General features: G+C 44.2%; 1 protein-coding gene across 1 annotated transcript; it reads right to left on the bottom strand.

Moving 5' to 3' along the window:
- Positions 1–203: 203 nt before the first annotated feature.
- On the bottom strand, positions 204–4,224 carry LOC119348743 (ABSCISIC ACID-INSENSITIVE 5-like protein 2). Its single transcript, XM_037616732.1, has 4 exons — positions 3,943–4,224; positions 2,836–3,823; positions 2,241–2,312; positions 204–459 (listed from the first exon to the last, which is right to left on the bottom strand). Exons 2-4 carry the CDS (start codon positions 3,661–3,663, stop codon positions 379–381), a joined length of 981 nt encoding a protein of 326 aa, XP_037472629.1. The 5' UTR covers positions 3,664–3,823; positions 3,943–4,224; the 3' UTR covers positions 204–378.
- Between the last annotated feature and the right edge of the window lie 22,073 nt (positions 4,225–26,297).

The following is a 26,297-nucleotide window of genomic DNA, read 5'->3' as shown; positions in this document are numbered from 1 at the left end:
CCTTCGCAGTTCTAATGATGATCAAAACTTCATGCTGATTTCACGACTCGGCTGTCAAATTCTCACCCGGATCTCAGCAAAAACAGAGGTATCGGCGGACATACGCTCTGTCTGGCAGAAACAGCAACGAAAAGACACTTTCTTTGGGCATGGCCACATACATGACCACCATATGATGAGATAGAGACAGACATAACTTACCATGTACAAAGGAGCTCTGATAAAATTAAAACATAACCTGGCAGATTTACACACATTGACAAACTCTGAACCACCGGGCTGGGACAAGCTACCAACTGCCCCTCAGGCTACCAACTGTTTCTACCACAACCACAGAAAACATATGAGCGGTGTAATCTACAAAATTTACTATCGACGTCAAACAGGGGCAGAACTTGTTCTCCGGAGTTGATACTTGGGTTCTGGGGGAGGCGCGGAGGTTATCATCATGTCCAACTCCTGAAATTATTGTGAAATGGAAGGCGTCAGACATGAGATGAATATAATATAATATAAGCTACGTACTTAGCATCCAAATGAAGTGTGGGGATATTGTTTGCTGAATTGAAGAACAAGAATCAATTACATCATGCTGGCAAAAAATTATTTACAGCCACAAAGTAACGACCGATGAAATCTCAGTATCATAGTGTTAGGCTAAGAAAGAATAGGACTACAAATATTGCTAGATATGATTAATATCACCAGCATCATCTTTGGGTGATGTGGTCTTAACAGATAAATGGCAGGCACCCATTGCAAGGACCAAATGGAATTGCACTCAAAATACAGAAAACACAAGCACATATGCTCTCTGTGGTTTTCTTTTACGCGGTGCTCTGTTGCTTCACGCATGTACGATTGAGTGAGTACAAAGTCTAACGTATTCATTTCCAGTGGTGATCTGTTTGTTAAGTGTGTTTCCTGTCAATGTTCATGATATGTGTTTATTTTACTTTCATAAAGGACTGCAATCTGTTGGGTAACTCCAGGATTGTAATTGTATAAAGAACTGGGTTTTCATTTTTAGATTGTATGGAGAGCTACTGTGCAATTGTGAACAGGGAAGCAATTCTATTACACCTCTTACTCGCCAAGTATAGGGACATGATTCATTGATTCAAGATAACCTATCCATATATTCAATTCTCAGCAGCAACTCAGTTTTGACCAACCAAAGCATATGCCGTAAGGGCGCCAAGCATCTTAATGAATTGCTACGCTGCAGAGAAGAGCAATAAAGTTCTATGAATCAATGCTGCAGTTCTTCGTACAAACTGCTTATTAGGAATAGCAGGCACTGCTGAAATCTCACCCGCATTGTTAACTAATAAGAACTACTACTAAGAAGCAACCGAAACAATAGAGTACAACATATGTGCTTTCAACAATATATCTATATAGACAAACCCCACTAGTCAACTACAAGTCATTAAATAGCAGTTTTTCTGCTTCCATATCATTAAAATTGCTGTAGCCATGCGCATATCAACTTCACCATGCAAAACATTGACATACTTAGCCTAAGTACACCGGTCAATACATTCAGTAGGGTATATTCAATTAAATAAGATGCTCAAGAACTTCATAAGAGTTTCCTCTAAATTCGAATGACCAGCTGCTTATATTTCCAAAAATTACTAAGTTCAAGCTACCAAAAACTAGCCCCATTCAGTTAGTTTATATACATTATGGTATGTTTGGCCCTGTAAAGAAAGTGTGGCACAATCTTCAAGTCAATGCCAAAACTTAGTTAGCTCTGTAAGCAAGAAAAATAACTTTGAGATTCCACTTTCGTTACATAGCCTCCAATAGATATTTGAACGTCAAAAACAAACAATGAGATCACTGCACGTGTCTGTCAGCATGGTAACTAAAATAGTTTTCTCAACAATACTGGACAAAAAAAGTAGCAATGAACATATGGGATTCAGCAGTGACAATATAGATACAGGTCTGCAAAGCATACTAAATGAGTTGTGTGGGTGGTGGTACTATGGAATCAACTAACATGATTACATCAGTATAGTGCACTTATTACACATGATATTATTGAGCCCAAGTAGAAAGAAGTTGAACGATTGACTAGTGTGAAACAAAATAGCTTACTACCTGAATAAAAACATTGTTACAATAACCTGGGTTCACTACAATGCATAGTGGAATGCTGTAGTTAAATATCCTCCACCAAAAAGAAGGGGCGAAAAGTAAGAGTGTTACAGTAACAGAAGACAAAGTACCTTCTGCTTCTTCAACCTCTCGTTCTCCTCTTCTAGACGAGACACCTTGTTTTCAAGCTCATTAGTGTAAGCCTGCCAAGTAGAATGCACTAGGTTATTGCTATTTCTTTATTAATAGAGTAGAATGACATGGAATGAGAATAAGTCAATAGGCTACTCCAGTGGCACAGTCATTTCTTTTACTCTGCATATAAGTTTTGTCTGAAGTCAAACTTTATAAAGTTTGACCAACTTTATAGGAAAAAAATATCAACATTCGCAATACAAAATCAATATCATTAGAGGCATCATAAAATTAATTTTCATATTGTATAACTTTAGTGTTGTAGATGTTGATATTTTTAATATAAATTTGCTCAAAGTTTATGTAGTTTGACTTCAAACAAATCTTATATGCGAAGTAAAAAAACGTAAGGGAGTACCTAATGATATTCTTGCAATTTGACTATTTGAGACTAAAAAATGTAACATAAATACCTAAATCAATACATTCAACAATAACTTTTCACAAAGCTTTGATGCTGCGATCATAACATTATAACAGGACATAACCAATGCGTAGGAAAACAGGATAGACAGGACAATAGCTGTAGACCTGCTTCCTCGCTCTGGAGCGTGCAGCTGATTCCCTGTTTTTTATCATTCTCTTCTGCCTTCTTTCTACAACTTTATCAGTTACACCATCTGATGCACCACGCTTGCGCCTAGGTGTCTGAGGATCAGAAAGTGCATCGAGCATTGGTGACGTAATCTGGCCATCCGGGTAAATTGGTTCCATGATAGCACCTGTAGCAACAGACAATGGCTGAGGACCCAAATGACTTGCCATGAAAGGGCCTGCCATGCTTGGATGCTGGGGCTCCAGGTACTGCTGTAACCAATGCGCTCCAGGGTTCAAACTGGGCGCAGCGGCCGTTACACTGCTCCCAACCGCACCCATGTTAGCTGGCAAGTCAATCGGATCCTTCAAATGCCCTTCAGCGACAACTCCAGCTTTCACCAGGAAATCCTCAAGTGTCATCTCCCCAAAGGTCGGCTGCCTCTCCCGCCTCCGCCGAATACCCTCCTCACCACTTCTCTTCGGCGAATCTTGGATGCCCTTCCACACCTCGTCCACCGTCTTCTTGCTCAGCTCAGGAGGCATTGTGATGCTCCCCTGGCGATGCAGGCCCGGGGCCGGCTCAGACTGGCCAGCGACGCCACCGACAGGATCCACGCCATCCGGAAACACGCTCTTGAGCAGCTCGTCGAGGTTCATACTAAGCAAAGGCTCTGTCAGCTGGCTCTGCACCTCATCGAGGGTAAGGCTGTACAGGGAACCTTGCCTCGCCAGGCCCTGCGCCTGCCCGCGCTGCCCCGGGCCAGCATAGCCGCCGCCACCGCCGCCTCCTGCCTGCGATTGCGACGCCATTGCCTGAATCATGAACCGGCGCTCTCTTGAACTGGTCGCCCCTATGGGGACAAACACCTCGGGAACAACGATGCCCAAAGCAGCCCCCTTTCCACCGGCAAAGACCCGGTCACAAGTCGCCGAGCCGCAGATCCACGAGACCGCGCACAGCACGCGCCGGCGAACGAACCTCCTATGAAACAGTAGCATGTTTGCATCAGACAGAATCGCACACTCGCTCATGAACAGAGTGACTCGGGAAGGAAAACACGAGCACATACGGGACGAACGCGCAAGGAATGTTAAACCAACCTCGATTTTTCTTCCGGGAACGACGGCGACCAGCGGATTGGAGGCAAGTCCGGCGACCGGATCTCCGCCGCTCCGACCTCCCAGCTGGAGTCCGCGTCGAATTGAACGGGGCACCCGCGCGACTCCCGACCGCCTGGCGCCGGATCAAGGCCCCGCGCGGCGGTCAGAGCTGGCTCAGTCTGGCGCCTACCATTGGGGAAGGGAGGAGGAGGCGACGGCGGAGGCAGCCACGGTGGGAGTGGAAGTGGAGGAGAAGGAAGAAACTGACGGATGGGCCCTGATGCGAAACCGTGGGCGACGGGGGCAATGGGCCCACCGAGGGACGGAAATGGGCCCACCTCCGCCTACGGATAAAAAGTGCCGGATCCGGAGCGTGTCGGATTCCAGTTTGAGCTTCCAACAAAGAAAACATTAACGATGCAAAGTGAGGGTCTTTTGTCGATGCAAATGGAGCTGCTAGTACGATGTCGATGTGTTGAATGTGGACAAAATACAACGGATGGTTAAAAGGATAATGATATATTTAATTCAGCAAGGTTCAAGTCCCGGTGCTTGTATTTATCTCGTATTTATTTCAGGAGTTTCGGCGATGTGCATTTAGGGCTAATTTGGTAGCAGCCGAATCAAAACCGGGGGAGCAAACCCCAGCCGGGGGAATATTCATGGCATATGAGATCTCCTTCCACGGCAGGGAGATTTCCCTAATCTCTTCTATACCATTTGGTCGTTTGGGGACGAGGAGACAACGCCCCAGGTTGCTAGGTGGACCTCCATCGCGTGAGAGGAGTGGATGCGCGGATTTTTTCTCCGACCTGTCGAGGCGTGGATTGCTCTCCCTGGAAAACGACAGGGATCGGGCCAGAAATTCCCCGAGTTGTGAGCGACCAAACAATGCGCTAGCTTTCCACGGGCTGACTTGCCCCATGGGCTTCCAGCCTTGGGTTCTGACGGGGATCCCTCCGGGATACCGGACGACCAAATGAGGCCTTAGAGGGAGGAGACGTTTTCATTGACTATGAGGCGCCTACGGTGACTTTGTAAAATCTCAAAATGATATGGCGGTTCAGTCTCTCGGAAATGTGCATGTGTGCCTTTGTAAGGGTGAATGTATAAGTGTATATATATGAACGCTTGCGTCTGTGCTATGTTCAAAAAATATGAAAAAAAAATATGGGAAGCGATTATAATCGGCCAACCGATTGCGCGCTCGCGTCGGTTGGCGAACTTCTCTAGCCCACGCGCAGTCCTCGTTCGTGTCGGCTTGGGAGCAATTACGTTTCGTCGTATACACCGCACACGACACACACTCTTGCCCCCTCTCTTCATCCTCTTTCCTCGAACAAAGCTCTCCTCCCATCTTCTGCTTTCTCCACAAATGAGTCAGGATCTCATCCGGACATCAAACTCCATGAATCCAGCTCTTCTCATTCGCTCTTCATGCCTCCCGTGTTGCGCGCCCCCTCAGGAAGCCTGTTGCGCTATTTTGCAAGCCGGAGCCCTGCCGCCTTCTCACACGGTTTTGCTCGGGGCTGATGCAAGCGGTCGTGCCTCCACTACTACGGGCGACAACCAGTGCTTGCAAGGGAGAAGACACCGAGTTGTGAGCCTCTGCTCCACACAGGCTGACACGAGCGGCGACAGTGGCTGCTACAAGCCTACAAGCAAGTCGGGCGTCAATTCTATGTCAACATGGCACCCGCCGGGTTCGAGTGCGGGTAATGATCGCCCAAATCCTTAACTGTCTCAATAGTTTTCGCCCAAACCCGTACTCGTACCGTACCTCGGGTTTCAAATTGTTCCCATACCCGGGTAATACCAATGGGTAAAAATACTCATCTCGGTCACCTTACCCAACTTATACTTCACCATGTATTTTTTTTAGCATTTCCGTATATATACACAAAATTTCAGCATATATACTTCAAAATTTGAACACATATATACCACATTTTAGCATTTCATCACATACATATAACGATTTGTTGCGCGATGGAATAAAAATGGTACTAATTTACAAAAGTGGATAGCATTAAGCATGGACTAGGTGGCACCAAACAATGTCGAATTACGTTCATGGATGAGTAGGCATGTAAGTGAACTTCTTAGAGAAACATTCATATATGTTCTTTCTTGTTTTTTCCAATTACAAGACAAACAAGAGGGACATAATTTTCTATAATTTTCTTTTATTGAAGTTACTTCTGTGACCCCTACTTTAAAATGATCAAATGAAGGAGACTATAATAAGATCAACAAAATCAAAGACAAAATCATGAGTTCACAAAACAAGATCAACACATTTAAACTCATTCACATGGGTAAGCGGAGGTGATTTTGGGTCGAGGGTAGCGGTTGTATTTTCGTATGCGGGTATGCAGGTACGCGGGTATGGATATTGCCTCCCCGTACACATACCCGGCTTACCCGATGGGTACAATTTGTTCCCATTTATAAACCCATGGGTATTGGTTTGTCCCAAACCGTTACCCTAATAGGGTTTTTACCCGTCGGGTTCGCGGGTCGTGGGTACCCATTGCCATGTTGAATTCTATGAGGAAACGCCAGGCATTGCTCGATGTGGTGGTCATGCAGCCGGCAACGACAAGGGTTGGTGATAGGGCATTTCCCACGTTATGTGTTTTGGTGTTGATGACAATGCAATTCACGGACTAACCGTGTGCCTAAGCTACTCAGGTATACTTTATATGGCACAAGACGGTTGGACACCCCTTTAGATGGAAAAAAGCGATGACGGATTTCTGATGTGTTTTATTTCTTTAGTTGTAGGAAATTTGTACTATTAAGAGCGAGTCTGCATCAAAAGGTATAGGTGGAATGAAACATGCACATAAATACATATTGCACCCACCATATTGCATTCCGTTTCGAGGAGAGTCTCTTATCTAACCTATGCAGAGAAACATGTCCAAAGTGATTGTACCGCAGGTGCCAGTAGTTGTCTTGCGTCGTTGTGGAGTGGTCACGTTGTCACTGCCACGACGGTTCGAGTTTCAGGCGGTGCTACTGGCCCTTGCACCGGTCCAACCACCGCCCCAGAGGTGATTTGCCTCGAGTATGGCGTGCGATAGCCGGCGGTTGCTGCCCGGTTATTTTGGTGTATGGTTTATATACCAGTACAACCGAGGTTCAGGACGGTTGCAACGTTAGGGACTTAGCAACCACCAGAGACCGCTTCTGGGTAGTTGAACCAGCACTTGTACTACCTCAACTACCGTGAGTCGGGTGATTTCGCTCGGGTCTGGGTGCGGTACTAGGCGGTGGTTGAACGGTTGTTCTGGTAGTTAATTTAATTACCGATACAACCTGGACGCCCGGCGGTTGTACCACTCTGGTGTTGTAGTAGTGCATTTTATGCCTAGGGTGGTTGTACCACTGCCCCAACGATTGTATCACCCTTGTGTGTTTCTGCACATGGTAGTTGAATCTGGAGAACCACTATATAAGACCACCTCCTACCAATTTTGCCTCTCTCTCTCTCTCCTCCATTAATGCCTGAAGTTTTTCTTACCCGATGCCCTTCTCTAGCCAACCAAACTTGTTGATTTGATAAGGATTGAGGGAGGAGACCTAGATCTACATTTCCACCAAAGGAAATTTGATTCCCTCATCCATTTCTTGTGGATCTTGTTACTCCTGGGTGTTTGGGCACCCTAGACAGAAGAGGTCACCTCAGAATCACATTCTATTGTGGTGAAGCTCCATGGTGGTGTTGGGATCCTCTAATTAAGTTATTGAGAGAGCTCTAACCTTGTTTGTAAAGGTTCTGGTTGCCACCTTCGAGGGCACCGCTAGTGGATTCACGACATCTTGCATTATGCGAGGGCGTCAGGAGAATAGGGTGAGTTCTTGGGACACTTGGAGTGCATCGTGAAGGAAATATGCCCTAGTGGCAATAATAAAGTTATTATTTATTTCCTTAATTCATGATAAATGTTTATTATTCATGCTAGAATTGTATTAACCGAAAACTTAGTACATGTGTGAATACATAGACAAACAGAGTGTCACTAGTATGCCTCTACTTGACTAGCTCGTTGATGTTGGGAAACGTAGTACTTTCAAAAATTTCCTACGCACACATAGGATCATGGTGAGTATGCCTCTACTTGACTAGCTCGTTGATGTTGGGAAACGTAGTACTTTCAAAATTTTCCTACGCACACACAGGATCATGGTGATGCATAGCAACAAGAGGGGAGAGTGTGTCCACATACCCTCGTAGACCGAAAGTGGAAGCGCTAGCACCACGCGGTTGATGTAGTCATACGTCTTCACGGCCCGACCGATCAAGCACCGAAAGCACGACACCTCTGAGTTCTTGCACACGTTCAGCTCGATGACGTCCCTCGAACTCCGATCCAGCCGAGTGTCGAGGGAGAGTTCCGTCAGCACGACGGCGTGGTGACGATGATGATGTTCTACCGACGCAGGGCTTCGCCTAAGCACCTCTACGATATTATCGAGGTGGATTATGGTGGAGGGGGGCACCGCACACGGCTAAGAGATCAATGATCAATTGTTGTGTCTAGAGGTGCCCCCTTGCCCCCCCCCTATAAAGGAGCAAGGGGGAGGGGCGGCCGGCCAGGAGGGGGCGCACCAGGAGGAGTCCTCCTCCCACCGGGAGTAGGACTCCCTCCTTTCCTTGTCTAAGTAGGAGAGGGGGAAGGAAGGGAGAGAGGGGAGGAAGGAAAGGCCCCCCCTTCCTTGTCCAATTCGGACTAGAGGGGGAGGGGGCACGCGGCCTACCCTGGCCGCCCCTCCTCTTCTCCACTTTGGGCCCATGAGGCCCATTAACCCCCCGGGGGGTTTCGTTAACCCCCCGGTACTCCGGTATATATCCGATGACCCCCAAAACCATTCTGGTGTCCGAATATAGTCGTCCAATATATTAATCTTCATGTCTCGACCATTTCCAGACTCCTCGTCATGTCCGTGATCACATCCGGGACTCTGAACTAACTTCGGTACATCAAAACATATAAACTCATAATATAACTGTCATCTAACTTTAAGCGTGCGGACCCTACGGGTTCGAGAACAATGTATACATGACCGAGACACGTTTCCGGTCAATAACCAATAGCGGAACCTAGATGCTCATATTGGCTCCCACATATTCTATGAAGATCTTTATCGGTCAAACCGCATAACAACATACGTTGTTCCCTTTGTCATCGGTATGTTACATGCCCGAGATTCGATCGTTGGTATCTCAATACCTAGTTCAATCTCGTTACCGGCAAGTCTCTTTACTCGTTACGCAATGCATCATCTTGTAACTAACTCATTAGTCACATTGCTTGCAAGGCTTATAATGTGCATTACCGAGAGGGCCCAGAGATATCTCTCCGACAATCGGAGTGACAAATCCTAATCTCGAAATACGCCAACTCAACATGTACCTTCGGAGACACCTGTAGAGATCCTTTATAATCACCCAGTTACGTTGTGACGTTTGGTAGCACACAAAGTGTTCCTCCGGTAAACGGGAGTTGCATAATCTCATAGTCATAGGAACATGTATAAGTCATGAAGAAAGCAATAGCAACATACTAAACGATCAAGTACTAAGCTAACGGAATGGGTCAAGTCAATCACATCATTATCCCAATGATGTGATCCCATTAACCAAATGACAACTCTTTTGTCTATGGCTAGGAAACATAACCATCTTTGATAAATGAGCTAGTCAAGTAGAGGCATACTAGTGACACTTATTTTGTCTATGTATTCACACATGTATCATGTTTCCGGTTAATACAATTCTAGCATGAATAATAAATATTTATCATGATATGAGGAAATAAATAATAACTTTATTATTGCCTCTAGGGCATATTTCCTTCAGTCTCCCACTTGCACTAGAGTCAATAATCGAGATTACATAGTAATGATTCTAACACCCATGGAGCCTTGGTGCTGATCATGTTTTGCTCGTGGAAGAGGCTTAGTCAATGGGTCTGCAACATTCAGATCCATATGTATCTTGCAAATCTCTATGTCTCCCACCTGGACTTGGTCCCGGATGGAATTGAAGCGTCTCTTGATGTGCTTGGTCTTCTTGTGATATCTGGATTCCTTTGCCAAGGCAATTGCACTAGTATTGTCACAGAAGATTTTCATTGGACCCGATGCACTAGGTATGACACCTAGATCAGATATGAACTCCTTCATCCAGACTCCTTCATTTGCTGCTTCCGAAGCAGCTATGTACTCCGCTTCACATGTAGATCCCGCCACAACGCTTTGTTTAGAACTATACCAACTGACAGCTCCACCGTTCAATATAAACACGTATCCGGTTTGCGATTTAGAATCCTCCGGATCAGTGTCAAAGCTTGCATCGACATAACCATTTACGACTAGCTCTTTGTCACCTCCATAAAAGAGAAACATATCCTTAGTCCTTTTCAGGTATTTCAGGATATTCTTGACCGATGTCCAGTGATCCACTCCTGGATTACTTTGGTACCTCCCTGCTAAACTTATTGCTAAGCACACATCAGGTCTGGTACACAGCATTGCATACATGATAGAGCCTATGGCTGAAGCACAGGGAACTTCTTTCATTTTCTCTCTATCTTCTGCAGTGGTCGGGCATTGAGTCTGACTCAATTTCACACCTTGTATTACAGGCAAGAACCCTTTCTTTGCTTGATCCATTTTGAACTTTTTCAAAACTTTATCAAGGTATGTACTTTGTGAAATTCCAATTAAGCATCTTGATCTATCTCTATAGATCTTGATGCCCAATATGTAAGCAGCTTCACCGAGGTCTTTCATTGAAAAACTTTTATTCAAGTATCCTTTTATGCTATCCAGAAATTCTATATCATTTCCAATTAATAATATGTCGTCCACATATAAAATCAGAAATGCTACAGAGCTCCCACTCACTTTCTTGTAAATACAGGCTTCTCCAAAAGTCTGTATCAAACCATATGCTTTGATCACACTATCAAAGCGTTTATTCCAACTCCGAGAGGCTTGCACCAGTCCATAAATGGATCGCTGGAGCTTGCACACTTTGTTAGCATCTTTTGGATCGATAAAACCTTTTGGTTGCATCATATACAACTCTTCTTCTAGAAATCCATTCAGGAATGCAGTTTTGACATCCATTTGCCAAATTTCATAATCATAAAATGCGGCAATTGCTAACATGATTCGGACAGACTTAAGCATCGCTACGGGTGAGAAAGTCTCATCATAGTCAACCCCTTGAACTTGTCGAAAACCTTTCGCAACAAGTCGAGCTTTGTAGACAGTAATATTTCCATCAGTCTCAGTCTTCTTTTTGAAGATCCATTTATTCTCAATGGCATGTCGATCATCGGGCAAGTCAACCAAAGTCCACACTTTGTTCTCATACATGGATCCCACCTCAGATTTCATGGCCTCAAGCCATTTTGCGGAATTTGGGCTCATCATCGCTTCCTCATAGTTCGTAGGTTTATCATGGTCAAGTAACATGACCTCCAGAACAGGATTACCGTACCATTCTGGTGCGGATCTTACTCTGGTTGACCTACGAGGTTCTGTAGTAACTTGATCTGAAGTTTCATGATCAATATCATTAGCTTCCTCACTAATTGGTGTAGTTGTCACAAGAACCAGTTTCTGTGATGAACTACTTTCCAATAAGGGAGCAGGTACAGTTACCTCATCAAGTTTTACTTTCCTCCCACTCACTTCTTTCGAGAGAAACTTCTTCTCTAGAAAGGATCCAAATTTAGCAACAGAAGTCTTGCCTTTAGATCTGTGATAGAAGGTGTACCCAATCGTCTCCTTTGGGTATCCTATGAAGACACGTTTCTCCAATTTGGGTTCGAGCTTATCTGGTTGTAGTTTCTTCACATAAGCATCGCAACCCCAAACTTTAAGAAACGACAAGTTTGGTTTCTTGCCAAACCATAGTTCATAAGGCGTCATCTCAACGGATTTTGATGGTGCCCTAGTTAACGTGAATGCAGTCGTCTCTAAAGCATAACCCCAAAATGATAGTGGTAAATCAGTAAGAGACATCATAGATCGCACCATATCTAGTAAAGTACGATTACGACATTCGGACACACCATTACGTTGTGGTGTTTCGGGTGGCGTGAGTTGCGAAACTATTACACATTGTTTCAAATGTAAGCCAAACTCGTAACTCAATTATTCTCCTCCACGATCAGATCGTAGAAACTTTATTTTCTTGTTACGATGATTTTCTACTTCAGTCTGAAATTCTTTGAACTTTTCAAATGTTTCAGACTTATGTTTCATTAAGTAGATATAGCCATATCTGCTCAAATCATCTGTGAAGGTGAGAAAATAACGATACCCGCCGCGAGCTTCAACGTTCATTGGACCGCATACATCAGTATGTATGATTTCCAAAACATCTGTTGCTCGCTCCATAGTTCCGGAGAACGACGTTTTAGTCATCTTGCCCATGAGGCATGGTTCGCAAGTACCAAGTGATTCATAATCAAGTGATTCTAGAAGTCCATCAGTATGGAGTTTCTTCATGCGCTTTACACCAATATGACCTAAACGGCAGTGCCACAAATAAGTTGCACTATCATTATCAACTCTGCATCTTTTGGTCTCAACATTATGAATATGTGTATCACTACTATTGAGATTTAATAAAAATAGACAACTCTTCAAGGGTGCATGACCATAAAAGATATTACTCATATTAATAGAACAACCATTATTCTCTGATTTAAATGAATAACCGTCTCGCATCAAACAAGATCCAGATATAATGTTCATGCTCAACGCTGGCACCAAATAACAATTATTCAGGTCTAAAACTAATCCCGAAGGTAGATGTAGAGGTAGCGTCCCGACTGCGATCATATCGACTTTGGAACCATTTCCCATGCGCATCATCACCTCGTCCTTAGCCAATCTTCGCTTAATCCGTAGTCCTTGTTTCGAGTTGCAAATATTAGCAACATAACCAGTATCAAATACCCAGGTGCTACTGCGAGCATTAGTAAGGTACTCATCAATAACATGTATATCACATATACCTTTGTTCATCTTGCCATCCTTCTTATCCGCCAAATACTTGGGGCAGTTCCGCTTCTAGTGACCAGTCTGTTTGAAGTAGAAGCACTCAGTCTCAGGCTTAGGTCTAGACTTGGGTTTCTTCTCTTGAGCAGCAACTTGTTTGACGTTCTTCTTGAAGTTCCCCTTCTTCTTTCCTTTACCCTTTTTCTTGAAACTGGTGGTCTTGTTGACCATCAACACTTGATGCTCCTTTTTGATTTCTACCTCCGCAGCCTTTAGCATTGCGAAGAGCTCGGGAATAGTCTTGTTCATCCCTTGCATATTATAGTTCATCACAAAGCTCTTGTAGCTTGGTGGCAGTGATTGAGGAATTCTGTCAATGACACTATCATCAGGAAGATTAACTCCCAGTTGAATCAAGTGATTATTATACCCAGAAATTTTGAGTATATGTTCACTGACAGAACTATTCTCTTCGATCTTGCAGCTATAGAACCTATTGGAGACTTCATATCTCTCAATCCGGGCATTTGCTTGAAATATTAACTTCAACTCCTGGAACATCTCATATGCCCCATGACGTTCAAAACGTCGTTGAAGTCCCGGTTCTAAGCCGTAAAGCATGGCACACTGAACTATCGAGTAGTCATCAATTTTGCTCTGCGAAGCGTTCACAACGTCTGCAGTTGCATCTGCAGTAGGCCTGGCACCCGGCGGTGCTTCTAGGATGTAATTTTTCTGTGCAGCAATGAGGATAATCCTCAAGTTACGGACCCAGTCCGTGTAATTGCTACCATCATCTTTCAACTTAGCTTTCTCAAGCAACGCATTAAAATTCAACGGAACAACAGCACGAGACATCTATCTACAGCAAACATAGACAAGAAAAATACTATCAGGTACTAAGTTCATGATAAATTTAAGTTCAATTAATCATATTACTTAAGAACTCCCACTTAGATAGACATCCCTCTAATCATCTAAGTGATCACGTGATCCAAATCAACTAAACCATGTCCGATCATCATGTGAGATGGAGTAGTTTTCAATGGTGAACATCATCATGTTGATCATATCTACTATATGATTCACACTCGACCTTTCGGTCTTAGTGTTTCGAGGCCATATCTGTATATGCTAGGCTCGTCAAGTTTAACCTGAGTATTTCGCGTGTGCAACTGTTTTGCACCCATTGTATTTGAACGTAGAGCCTATCACACCCGATCATCACGTGGTGTCTCAGCACGAAGAACTGTCGCAACGGTGCATACTCAGGGAGAACACTTATACCTTGAAATTTAGTGAGAGATCATCTTATAATGCTACCGTCAATCAAAGCAAAATAAGATGCATAAAGGATAAACATCACATGCAATCAATATACGTGATATGATATGGCCATCATCATCTTGTGCTTGTGATCTCCATCTTCGAAACACCGTCATGATCACCATCGTCACCGGTGCGACACCTTGATCTCCATCGTAGCATCGTTGTCGTTTCGCCACCTATTGCTTCTACGACTATCGCTACCGCTTAGAGATAAAGTAAAGCAATTACAGGGCGATTACATTGCATATAATAAAGCGACAACCATATGGCTCCTACCAGTTGCCGATAACTCGGTTACAAAACATGATCATCTCATACAATAAAATATAGCATCACGTCTTGACCATATCACATCACAACATGCCTGCAAAAACAAGTTAGACGTCCTCTACTTTGTTGTTGCAAGTTTTATGTGGCTGCTACGGGCTGAGCAAGAACCGTTCTTACCTACTCATCAAAACCACAACGATAGTTCGTCAAGTTAGTGCTGTTTTAACCTTCTCAAGGACCGGGCGTAGCCACACTCGGTTCAACTAAAGTTGGAGAAACTGACACCCGTCAGCCACCTGTGTGCAAAGCACCTCGGTAGAAATAGTCTCGCGTAAGCATACGCGTAATGTCGGTCCGGGCCGCTTCATCCAACAATACCGCCAAACCAAAGTATGACATGCTGGTAAGCAGTATGACTTGTATCGCCCACAACTCACTTGTGTTCTACTCGTGCATATAACATCAACGCATAAAACCTGGCTCGGATGCCACTGTTGGGAAACGTAGTAATTTCAAAATTTTCCTACGCACACACAGGATCATGGTGATGCATAGCAACGAGAGGGGAGAGTGTGTCCACATACCCTCGTAGACCGAAAGCAGAAGCGCTAGCACAACGCGATTGATGTAGTTGTACGTCTTCACGGTGCGACCGATCAAGCACCGAAAGCACGGCACCTCCGAGTCCTTGCACACGTTCAGCTTGATGACGTCCCTCGAACTCCGATCCAGCCGAGTGTCGAGGGAGAGTTCCGTCAGCATGATGGCATGGTGATGATGATGATGTTCTACTGACGTAGGGCTTCGCCTAAGCACCGTTATGATATTATCGAGGTGGATTATGGTGGAGGGGGGCACCGCACACGGCTAAGAGATCAATGATCAATTGTTGTGTCTAGAGGTGCCCCCTTGCCCCCGTATATAAAGGAGCAAGGGGGAGGGGTCGGCCGGCCAGGAGGGGGCGCGCCAGGAGGAGTCCTCCTCCCACCGGGAGTAGGACTCCCTCCTTTCCTTGTCCAACTAAGAGAGGGGGAAGGAAGGGAGAGAGGGGAGGAAGGAAAGGGGGGCGCCGCCCACCCCTTCCTTATCCAATTCGGACTAGAGGGGGAGGGGCGCGTGGCCTGCCCTGGCCGCCCCTCCTGTAATCCACTTTGGGCCCATGAGGCCCATTAAACCCCCGGGGGGTTCCGGTAACCCCTCGGTACTCCGGTATATATCCGATGACCCCCGAAACCATTCCGGTGTCCGAATATAGTCGTCCAATATATTAATCTTCATGTCTCGACCATTTCGAGACTCCTCGTCATGTCCGTGATCACATCCGGGACTCCGAACTACCTTCGGTACATCAAAACATATAAACTCATAATATAATCGTCATCTAACTTTAAGCGTGCGGACCCTACGGGTTTGAGAACAATGTAGACATGACCGAGACATGTTTCCGGTTAATAACCAATAGCGGAACCTGGATGCTCATATTGGCTCCCACATATTCTATGAAGATCTTTCTCGGTCAAACCGCATAACAACATACGTTGTTCCCTTTGTCATCGGTATGTTACTTGCCCGAGATTCGATCGTCGGTATCTCAATACGTAGTTCAATCTCATTACCGGCAAGTCTCTTTACTCATTACGCAATGCATCATCTCGTAACTAACTCATTAGTCACATTGCTTGCAAGGCTTATAGTGATGTGCATTACCGAGAGGGCCTAGATATACCTCTCCAACAATCGGAGTGACAAATCCTAATCTCGAAATACGCCAACTCAACATGTACCTTCGGAGACACCTGTAGAGCTCCTTTATAATCACCCAGTTATGTTGTGACATTTGGTAGCACACAAAGTGTTCCTCCGATAAACGGGAGTTGCATAATCTCATAGTCATAGGAACATGTATAAGTCATGAAGAAAGCAATAGCAACATACTAAACGATCAAGTGCTAAGCTAACAGAATGGGTCAAGTCAATCACATCATTATCCCAATGATGTGATCCCGTTAATCAAATGACAACTCTTTTGTCTATGGCTAGGAAACATAACCATCTTTGATAAACGAGCTAGTCAAGTAGAGGCATACTAATGACACTTATTTTGTCTATGTATTTACACATGTATCATGTTTCCGGTTAATACAATTCTAGCATGAATAATAAACATTTATCATGATATGAGGAAATAAATAATAACTTTATTATTGCCTATAGGGCATATTTCCTTCAGTTGAATCAAAGATGGTTAAGTTTCCCAGCCATAGACATGAGTTGTCATTTGATTAACGGGATCACATCACTAGAGAATGATGTGATTGACTTGACCCATTCCGTTAGCTTAGCACTTGATCATTTAGTATATTGTTATTGCTTTCTTCATGACTTATAAATGTTCCTATGACTATGAGATTATGCAACTCCCAAATACCGGAGGAACACTTCGTGTGCTACCAAATGTCATAACGTAACTGGGTGATTATAAAGGTGCTCTATAGGTGTCTCTAATGGTGTTTGTTGAGTTGGCATAGATCAAGATTAGGATTTGTCACTCCAATTGTCGGAGTGGTATCTCTGGACCCTCTCGGTAATGCATATCACTATAAGCCTTGCAAGCAATGTGACTAATGAGTTAGTTGCAGGATGATGCATTACGGAACGAGTAAAGAGATTTGCCTGTAACGAGACTGAACTAGGTATTGAGATACCGACGATCAAATCTTGGGCAAGTAACATACCGATGACAAAGGGAACAACGTATATTGTTATGCGGTTTGACCAATAAAGATCTTCGTAGAATATGTGGGAGCCAATATGAGCATCTAGGTTCCGCTATTGGTTATTGACCGGAAATGAGTCTTGGTCATGTCTACATAGTTCTCGAACCCATAGGGTCCGCACGCTTAACGTTCGGTGACGATTTGTATTATGAATTTATGTGTTTTGATGTACAGAAGGTAGTTCGGTATCCTGGATGAGATCGGGGACTTCACGAGTAGTCTCTAAATGGTCAAGACTTAAAGATCGATATATTGGGCGACTATATTTGGACATCGGAAAAGTTCCGAGTGATTCGGGTATTTATTGGAGTACCGGAGAGTTACGGGAATTCGCCGAGGAGTATATGGGCCTTATTGGGCTTTAGGGGAGAGAGAGAGGGGCTTCCTAGGGGAGGCCGCGCCCCCCCAAAAGGCCTAGTCCGAATTGGACTAGGGGGAGGGGCGGCGCCCCCTCCTTCCTTCTCTTCTCTCTTCCCCTTCCTTCTCTCCTACTCCTACTACTTGGAAGGGGGGAATCCTACTCCCGGTGGGAGTAGGACTCCCGAGAGCGTGCCATAGAGAGGGCCGGCCCCTCCCCTCCTCCACTCCTTTATATATGGGGAGGGGGGCACCCCATGGATGCACAAGTTGATCATTGATCTTTTAGCCATGTGCGGTGCCCCCCCTCCACCATAATCTACCTCGGTCATATCGTAGCGGTGCTTAGGCGAAGCCCTGCATCGGTAGCTTCATCAACACCATCATCACGCCGTCGTGCTGATGGAACTCTCCCTCTAAGCTCTACTAGATCGTGAGTTCGTGGGACACCACCGAGCTGAACGTGTGCAGACCGCGGAGGTGTCATATGTTCGGTACTAGAATTGGTCGATCGTGAAGACGTACGACTACATCAACCGCCTTGTCATAATGCTTCCGCTTACGGTCTACGAGGGTACGTGGAAGACACTCTCCCCTCTTGTTTCTATGCATCACCATGATCTTGCATGTGCGTAGGATTTTTTTTTGAAATTACTACGTTCCCCAACAGTGGCATCCGAGCTAGGTTTATGCGTAGATGTTATATGCACAAGTAGAACACAAGTGAGTTGTGGGCGATACTAGTCATACTGCTTACCAGCATGTCATACTCTGATTCAGCGGTATTGTTGGATGAAGCGGACCAGACCGACATTACACGTACGCTTATGCGAGACTGGTTCTACCGATGTGCTTCGCACACAGGTGGCTAGCGGGTGGCAGTTTCTCCAACTTTAGTTGAATCGAGTGTGGCTACGCCCAGTCCTTGTTGAAGGTTAAAACAAGACATACTTGACAAAAAATCGTTGTGGTTTTGATGCTAGGTAAGAATGGTTCTTGCTCAGCCTGTAGCAGCCACTTAAAACTTGCAACAACAAAGTAGAGGACGTCTAACTTGTTTTTGCAGGGCATGTTGTGATGTGATATGGTCAAGACGTGGTGAGATATAAATTGTTGTATGAGATGATCATGTTTTGTTCAAGTTATCGGCAACTGGCATGAGCCTTATGGTTGTCTCTTTATTGCATAAGATGCAAGCACCATATGATTGCTTTACTTTATCGCTATGCGATAGCAATAGTTGCAAAAGCAATAGTTGGTGAGACGACCATGTGACGACACATTGATAAAAGATCAAGATGATGGAGATCATGGTGTCATGCCGGTGACAATGGAGATCATAACGGTACTTTGCAGATGGAGATCAAAGGCACAAGATGATGATGGCCATATCTTGTCACATATTTTGATTGCATGTGATGTTTATCTTTTATACATCTTATTTTGCTTAGTTTGGCGGTAGCATTATAAGATGATCTCTCACTAAATTTCAAGGAATAAGTGTTCTCCCTGAGTATGCACCGTTGCCAAAGTTTGTCGTGCCGAGACACCACGTGATAATCGGGTGTGATAAGCTCAATGTTCAGCTACAACGGGTGCAAGCCAGTTTTGCACACGCAGAAATACTAGGTTAAACTTGACGAGCCTAGCATATGCAGATATTGCCTTAGAACACTGGAGACCGGAAGGTCGAGCGTGAATCATATAGTAGATATGATCAACATAGTGATGTTCACCATTGAAAACTACTCCATCTCACGTGATGATCGGACATGGTTTAGTTGATTTGGATCACGTGGTCATTTAGATGACTAGAGGGATGTCTATCTAAGTGGGAGTTCTTAAGTAATATGATTAATTGAACTTTAATTTATCATGAACTTAGTCCTGATAGTATTTTGCAAATAATGTTGTAGATAAATAGCTCGTGTTGTTGCATCCCTATGTTTTTATATGTGTTCTTAGAGAAAACTAAGTTGAAAGATGATAGTAGAAATGATGCAGACAGGGTTCATGATCTGAGGTTTATCCTCATTGTTGCACAGAAGAATTATGTCCTTGATGCACCGCTAGGTGACAGACCTATTGCAGGAGCAGATGCAGATGTTATGAACGTTTGGCTAGCTCAATATGATGACTACTTGATAGTTTATTGCACCATGCTTAACGGCTTAGAATCAGGACTTCAAAGACATTTTGAACGTCATGGACCATATGAGATGTTCCAGGAGTTGAAGTTAATATTTCAAGCAAATACCCGAGTTGAGAGATATGAAGTCTCCAACAAGTTCTATAGCTAAAAGATGGAGGAGAATTGTCAACTAGTGAGCATGTGCTCAGAATGTCTGGGTACTACAATCACTTGAGTCAAGTGGGAGTTAATCTTCTAGATAAGATAGTGATTGACAGAGTATATTTCAAGCAAATACCCGAGTTGAGAGATATGAAGTCTCCAACAAGTTCTATAGCTAAAAGATGGAGGAGAATTGCTCAACTAGTGAGCATGTGCTCAGAATGTCTGGGTACTACAATCACTTGAGTCAAGTGGGAGTTAATCTTCCAGATAAGATAGTGATTGACAGAGTTCTCTAGTCACCATCACCAAGTTACTGGAACTTCATGATGAACTATAGTATGCAAGGGATGACGAAAATGATTCCCGAGCTCTTCGTGATGCCGAAGGTAGAAATCAAGAAAAGAGCATCAAGTGTTTATGATTGATAAGATCACTAGTTTCAAAAAGGGGCAAAGGAAAAGAAAGGGAACTTCAAGTAGAATGGCAAGCAAGTTGTCACTCCCATGAAGAAGCCCAAAGCTTGACCAAAGCCTAAAACTGAGTGCTTCTACTGCAAAGGAAATGGTCACTGGAAGTGGAAATACCCTGAATATTTGGTGGATAAGAAGGATGGCAAAGTGAACAAGGGTGTATTTGATATACAGGTTATTGATATGTACCTTACTAGTATTTATAGTAGCTCCTGAGTATTTGATATATGTTCGGTTGCTAAGATTAGTAACTCGAAACAAGAGTTGCAGAATAAACAAAGACTAGTTGAGAGTGAAGTGATGATGTGTGTTGGAAGTGGTTCCAAGATTGATATGATCATCATCGCACACTCCCTATACTTTCGAGATTAGTGTTGAACCTAAATAAATGTTATTTGGTGTTTGCGTTGAGCATAAATATGATTAGATCATGTTTATTGCGATATGATTATTCATCTAAGTCAGAGAATAAATTGTTATTCTGTTTACATGAATAAAACCTTCTATGGTCATACACCCAATATTGATGGTTTATTGAATCTTGATCGTAGTGATACACATATTCATAATATTGATGCCAAAAGATGCAAAGTTGATAATGATAGTGCAACATATTTGTGGCACTGCCATTTGGGTCATATCGGTGTAAAGTGCATGAAGAAACTCCATACAGATCGACTTTTGGAATCACTTGATTATGAATCATTTGATGCTTGCGAACCATGCCTTATGGGCAAGATGACTGAAACTCCGTTCTCCGGAACAACGGAACGAGCTAGTGACTTATTGGAAATAATACATACCGATGTATGCGGTCCAATGAGTGTTGATGCTCATGGCGGGTATCGTTATTTTCTGACCTTCACAAGATGATTTGAGAAGATATGAGTATATCTACTTAATGAAACATAAGTCTGAAACATTTTAAAAGTTCAAAGAATTTTAGAGTGAAGTGGAGAATCATCATAACAAGAAAATAAAGTTTCTACGATCTGATCGTAGAGGAGAATATTTGAGTTACGAGTTTGGCCTTCATATAAAACAATGTGGAATAGTTTCACAGCTCACGCCACCTAGAACACCACAACGTTATGGTGTGTCCGAACATCGTAGCCGCACTTTATTGGATATGGTGCGATCTATGATGTCTCTTATCCGTTTACCACTATCATTTTGGGGTTATGCATTAAAAGACAGCTGCATTCACTTTAAACAGGGCACCATCAAAATCCGTTGAGACAATGCCTTATGAACTATGGTTTGGTAAGAAACCAAAGTTGTCGTTTCTTAAAAGTTTGGGGCTGCGATGCTTATGTGAAAAAGCTTCAATCTGATAAGCTCGAGCCCAAATCTGAGAAATGCGTCTTCATAGGATACCCAAAGGAAACTGTTGGGTACACCTTCTATCACAGATCCGAAGGCAAGATCATTGCTAATAATGGATCCTTTCTAGAGAAGGAGTTTCTCTTGAAAAAAGTGAGTGGGAGGAAAATAGAACTTGATGAGGTAATTGTACCTTCTCCCTTATTGGAAAACAGTTCATCACAAAAATCAGTTCAAGTGATTCCTACACCAATTAGTGAGGAAGTTAATGATGATGATCATGAAACTTTAGATCAAGTTGCTACCGAACCTCATAGGTCTTCCAGAGTAAGATCCGCACCAGAGTGGTATGATAATCCTGTTCTGGAAGTCATGTTACTAGACCATGATGAACCTACGAACTATGAGGAAGCGATGATGAGCCTAGATTGCGCGAAATGACTTGAGGCCATAAAATCTAAGATAGGATCCATGTATGAGAACAAAGTATGGACTTTGGTTGACTTGCTCGATGATCAGCAAGCCATGTTAAATAAATGGATCTTCAAGAGGAAGACAGACGCTGATAGTAGTGTTACTATCTACAAAGCTTGAATTGTTGCAAAAGGTTTTCGACAAGTTCAAGGTGTTGAATACGATGAGATTTTCTCACTCGTATCGATGCTTAACTTGTCCGAATCATGTTAGCAATTGCCACATTTTATGAAATCTGGCAAATGGATGTCAAAACTGCATTCCTTAATGGATTTATTAAAGAAGATTTGTATATGATGCAACCAGAAGGTTTTGTCAATCCTAAAGGTGCTAACAAAATGTGCAAGCTCCAACGATCCATCAATGGACTGGTGCAAGCATCTCGGAGTTGGAATATATGCTTTGATGAGTTGATCAAACCATATGGTTTTATACAGACTTTTGGAAAGGCCCGTATTTACAAGAAAGTGAGTGGGAGCTTTGTAGCATTTTTAATATTATATGTGGATGACATATTTTTGATTGGAAATGATATAGAATTTCTGGATAGCATAAAGGGATACTTGAATAAGAGTTTTTTCAATGAAAGACCTCTGTGAAGCTGCTTACATATTGGGCATCAAGATCTATAGAGATAGATCAAGATGCCTAATAAGATTTTTCAATGAGTACATACCTTGACAAGATTTTGAAAGAGTTCAAAATTGATCAGTCAAAGAAGGAGTTCTTGCTTGTATTACAAGGTGTAAAGTTGAGTAAGACTCAAAGCCCGACCATGGCAGAAGATAGAAAGAGAATGAAAGTCATTCCCTATGCCTTAGTCATAGGTTCTATAAAGTATGCTATGCTGTGTACCAGACCTATTGTGTACCTTGCTATGGTTTTGGCAAGTAGATACAATAGTGATCTAGGAGTAGATCAATGGACAGCGGTCAAAATTATCCTTAGTGTAGGACTAAGGAAATGTTTATCGGTGATGGGGGTGATAAAGAGTTCGTCATAAAAGGTTACGTTGATGCAAGCTTTTACACCGATCCAGATGACTCTAAGTCTCAATCTGGATACATATTGAATGTGGGAGCAGCTAGCTAGAGTAGCTCTATGCAGAGCATTGTAGACCTAGAATATTTACAAAATACACACGGCTCTGAAAGTGACAGACCCATTGACTATACTTCTCTCATGAGAAAAACATGATCACACCTTAGTACTCTTTGGGTGTTAATCACATAGAGGTGTGAACTAGATTATTGACTCTAGTAAACCCTTTGGGTGTTGGTCACATGATGATGTGAGCTGTGGGTGTTAATCACATACAAATATGAATATTTGTGTTAAATCACATGGTGAGATGTGAACTAGATTATTCACTCTAGTGCAAGTGGGAGACTGAAGGAAATATGCCCTAGATGCAATAATAAAGTTATTCTTTATTTGCTTAATCCATGATAAATGTTTATTATTCATGCTAGAATTGTATTAACCGGAAACTTAGTACATGTGTGAATACATAGACAAACAGAGTGTCACTAGTATGCCTCTACTTGACTAGCTCGTTGAATCAAAGATGGTTAGGTTTCCTAGCCATAGACATGAGTTGTCATTTGATTAACGAGATCACATCATTAGAGAATGATGTGATTGACTTGACCCATTTCGTTAGCTTAGCACTTGATCGTTTAGTATATTGCTATTGCTTTCTTCATGACTTATACATGTTCCTATCACTATCAGATTATGCAACTCCCGAATACCGGAGGAACACTTTGTGTGCTACCAAACGTCACAACGTAACTGGGTGATTATAAAGGTGCTCTACAGGTGTCTCCGATGGTGTTTGTTGAGTTGGCATAGATTGAGATTAGGATTTGTCACTCCAATTGTCGGAGAGGTATCTCTGGACCCTCTCGGTAATGCACATCACTATAAGCCTTGCAAGCAATGTGACTAATGAGTTAGTTACGGGATGATGCATTACAGAACGAGTAAAGAGACTTGTCGGTAACGAGATTGAACTAGGTATTGAGATACCGACGACCAAATCTCGGGCAAGTAACATATCGATGACAAAGGGAACAACGTATGTTGTTATGCGGTTTGACCGATAAAGATCTTTGTAGAATATGTGGGAGCCAATATGAGCATCCAGGTTCCGCTATTGGTTATTGACCGGAAATGAGTCTCGGTCATGTCTACATAGTTCTCGAACTCGTAGGGTCCGCACGCTTAACGTTCGGTGAGGATCCGTATTATGAGTTTATGTGTTTTGATGTACTGGAGGTAGTTCGGAGTCCCTAATGATATCGGGGACATGACGAGGAGTCTCGAAATAGTCAAGACGTAAAGATTGTCGGGGGTTGGGTGCGACATATGCCAACGGATGGTTTATCATGCTGGGAGCGAGTAGAACGTTGCTAGTGCCTGGAAGCGGGATGAGGCGTAGACACGTACGCCAGCAAACTTTACCCAGGTTGGGGGCTCTCCGTGGAGATAATACCCCTACTCCTGCTCTGCGGGGTCTCCGCGTGATCACTAAGGCACTAGTGATACAAGGTGCTCCTTGAGCTGTGTCTAGAGGTAGGAGAAGGCAAGGCTAGCTCTCTCCTACTCTAAGGAAGTGGCTAGTTCTATCAGAGTGGGAACCCTTTGCATGGGTGCCCTGGGGGGTTTATATAGGCCTACCCCCAGGGGTACAATTGTAATCCGGTCGGGTGCTAGGCCCGGCTGTCAGTGTCTCCGGCCTCTGGCTTCTCCGCCGGCTACTGGGGCCCGCCGCCTGGTGGGCCTCGCTGACTGGTTGGTGGCTGCTCACTGTAGCCGTGCCGCAAATGACGAGGGCTTGGTCATCTCAGCGTGGCTACAGTCTTGCCGCCTGGCGGGAGATCACTGTAGCCACACCTGGTCTCATCAGGTTAATGGCATGCTTGCCTCGGGGCAAGGGACGACCGCCTGCTGGAGGCTGGTCCTCCCCAAGTCTGACTCGTTGGGCTTCCGCCGTCTTTTGCGGGGTCACTGCCCGATAGGGCCCACGACCGCCGAGCCGTATCGACATGTCGTCGTGGGGAACAGAGCTCCGCCTATTCGGAGTGACGTCAGGGGGGAAGTGGCACAGTGCCACGCCGTGCGGAGATCTCCTCCTGTACGGGGCACTGTAGCCATGCCCATCCCGGGATTCGGGGGCGAGGGGCTTCATTGTCGCCATGCTCTGTCTTGTACTCTTGATGGGGGCCCAGATTCTGAGGGCGCCGAGTAGCCGCCCTCTCTGGGAGCTCATCTACTGGAGCCGGCCGCCCTCAGTGCAATCTTCTGGTGCTTGGCCGTCCTCCGGTGCCCGTCCTCTGAGCCAGCCGGCCCTCGGAGGGCGGTGTCGGTGTCAAAACCGGTGGATCTTGGGTAGGGGGTCCCGAACTGTGCGTCTAAGGCTGATGGTAACAAGAGGCTGGGGACACGATGTTTACCCAGGTTCGGGCCCTCTCGATGCAGGTAATACCCTACTTCCTGGTTGATTGATCTTAATGATATGAGTATTACAAGAGTTGATCTACCACGAGATCAGAGAGGCTAAACCCTAGAAGCTAGCCTATGGTATGATTGTTGTCGTGTCCTACGGACTAAACCCTCCGGTTTATATAGACACCGGAGGGGGCTAGGGTTACACAGGGTCGGTTTACAGAGGAGATCTACATCCAAATTGCCAAGCTTGCCTTCCACGCCAAGGAGAGTCCCATACGGACACGGGACAAAGTATATAGTCCGGCTGTCCGGATACCCCCTTATCCAGGACTCCCTCAATAGCCCCTGAACCAGGCTTCAATGACGATGAGTCCGGCGCGTAGATTGTCTTCGGATACTCCAAAATTAATTCCGAACACAAGGACCGTGTCCGACTCTGCAAGATAAAATTCCATATACCACCGTAGAGAGAATAATAACCCATGAATCTAATCTGCTGACAACTCTTCGAAAAGTGACATCACGCCACGGTCCGGTTTTTACTCGAACCGTTCTTACAACTTGCTACCGCACACA

Source organism: Triticum dicoccoides, chromosome 1B (assembly GCF_002162155.2).
Source record: "Triticum dicoccoides isolate Atlit2015 ecotype Zavitan chromosome 1B, WEW_v2.0, whole genome shotgun sequence".
Classification (NCBI taxonomy): Eukaryota; Viridiplantae; Streptophyta; class Magnoliopsida; order Poales; family Poaceae; genus Triticum; species Triticum dicoccoides.
Note: the sequence above shows the minus strand (reverse complement) of the source record. Positions and strands in the feature narration are given on the sequence as shown.